The sequence below is a fragment of the Myotis lucifugus genome, unplaced genomic scaffold, assembly GCF_000147115.1.
Source record: "Myotis lucifugus unplaced genomic scaffold, Myoluc2.0 scaffold_1042, whole genome shotgun sequence".
Lineage (NCBI taxonomy): Eukaryota > Metazoa > Chordata > Mammalia > Chiroptera > Vespertilionidae > Myotis > Myotis lucifugus.
Genome location: NW_005872090.1, coordinates 60352 through 61895, shown reverse-complemented (window position 1 = coordinate 61895; position 1544 = coordinate 60352). Strand labels below are relative to the sequence as shown.

General features: G+C 55.9%; 1 protein-coding gene across 1 annotated transcript in view; it reads left to right on the top strand.

Annotated features, from left to right (window-relative positions):
• MROH1 (maestro heat like repeat family member 1) overlaps window positions 1-1544 on the top strand; it is a 40018-nt gene that overhangs the window by 16211 nt on the left and 22263 nt on the right. The window contains 1 exon segment of the mRNA XM_023747899.1: window positions 1253-1363. Coding sequence (XP_023603667.1) covers window positions 1253-1363 — 111 coding nt within the window.

Sequence of the window (1544 nt, the reverse complement as noted above, 5' to 3'; positions counted from 1 at the left end):
AACGCCCTGGGGTTTAGCGAGGGATTTCTAAACTAGCATGCTCTATAAATCACAAAAACCAAAGCGGATTAACGTGGCTCTGAACATGTTAAACTTCGCCTTTGGAAGGCACTAGGTATGTTCTCCAGGTAAAGCGTGTCTTGTTCTGTGTTCTCAATGTTTCTGCTCAGATAGACTTGGATGTGGTCTCGGTGTCCGCTGTCAGGTAGTTAGCAATTCCTGTTTGGCTCTTTATCACCCGAAGTTTCTCTGAGGACATTTAACATTTTCTAGAGGAACGGCTTTCCAGGCTATTGTGGATTCGTAATTTTATTGCGTCATCTGCATTGAGTCTGGCGAGGTAGGGTTCCGCTTCTGAGTCTGTTCAGATACTTGTTTTGGCCTAATGGGTGGTCAGGCCTTCCAAGTTGTTTTGTGTATTTGGTGCATTTTTAGAGTGAGCTTTTTTTTTTTTTTTGAGAGAATCTTTTTTTTTTTTTTAATATATTTTATTGATTTTTTACAGAGAGGAAGGGAGAGAGATAGAGAGTTAGAAACATCGATGAGAGAGAAACATCGATCAGCTGCCTCCTGCACATCTCCTACTGGGGATGTGCCCGAAACCCAGGTACATGCCCTTGACCGGAATCGAACCTGGGACCTTTCAGTCCGCAGGCCGACGCTCTATCCACTGAGCCAAACCGGTTTTGGCATAGAGTGAGCTTTAAGAATTCCATTCCAGGCCTACATTTCCCTGGTGTGGCTGCTTGGCTTTGACATCCCGTGAGAGGTGACAACAGTCCTCGCAGTCAGTGCCGCTGCTGAGTGTGGTGCTGGGCGCTGGTGCTGCAGAGCGGGAGTGGCCGGGCAGGCAGAGCCCTGGGAAGCCGGTCCCTCTTGGATGCAGGCTTCTCGGAGGCCCCACACTGTCGGGAGGTTGTAGTCTGTTCCTGGTCGAAGTGGGCGTGTTCTCAGGTGGTGACGTCTCCAGGAAGGCCCCCCATTTCTGCCCATGTCAGCAGGGTCAGAGTCGGGGGTGAGGTTACTCCTCAGGCGGTCAGTGGCCCACAGGACATGCGCAGGGTTTCCTTTACTTTGGAGACTAGACCTACCCGTGAGCCTGCTTTCTTGGGCGAGTTTAGTGCAGACTGCATTTCCCGTCCATGAGGACGCGGGGCTCCCCTGGTGGTGGCTGGGCAGGGTCTGACCTCACGGCCCAGAGCCCATGACCCGGTAACCTTGGGTCCTGCCCCGCCCCCGCCCCCGCCCCCGCCCCCAGCATCAGAAGCCCAGCGGTGAGGAGGAGCCCCCGGCGGACAGCGTGCGGGACATCAGCGTCAGCACCCTCTACCTGGTCAGCACCACCGTGGACAGGATGAGCGATGTGAGTGTGCGCCCCGCCCCGCCCTGTGACTGACCACGCCCTTCCGGCCCCTGGGTCCAGGGCCTACTGACTGGCCAAGCCTCCTGAGCTCCGCGAGGCCTGCGGGGGTGGGGGTGGTGGGGAGCCTCCCCAAGGCTGTGGCCCCCGCGGCCGCTCTCCTAGGCCATTGCACTGCCCCTAG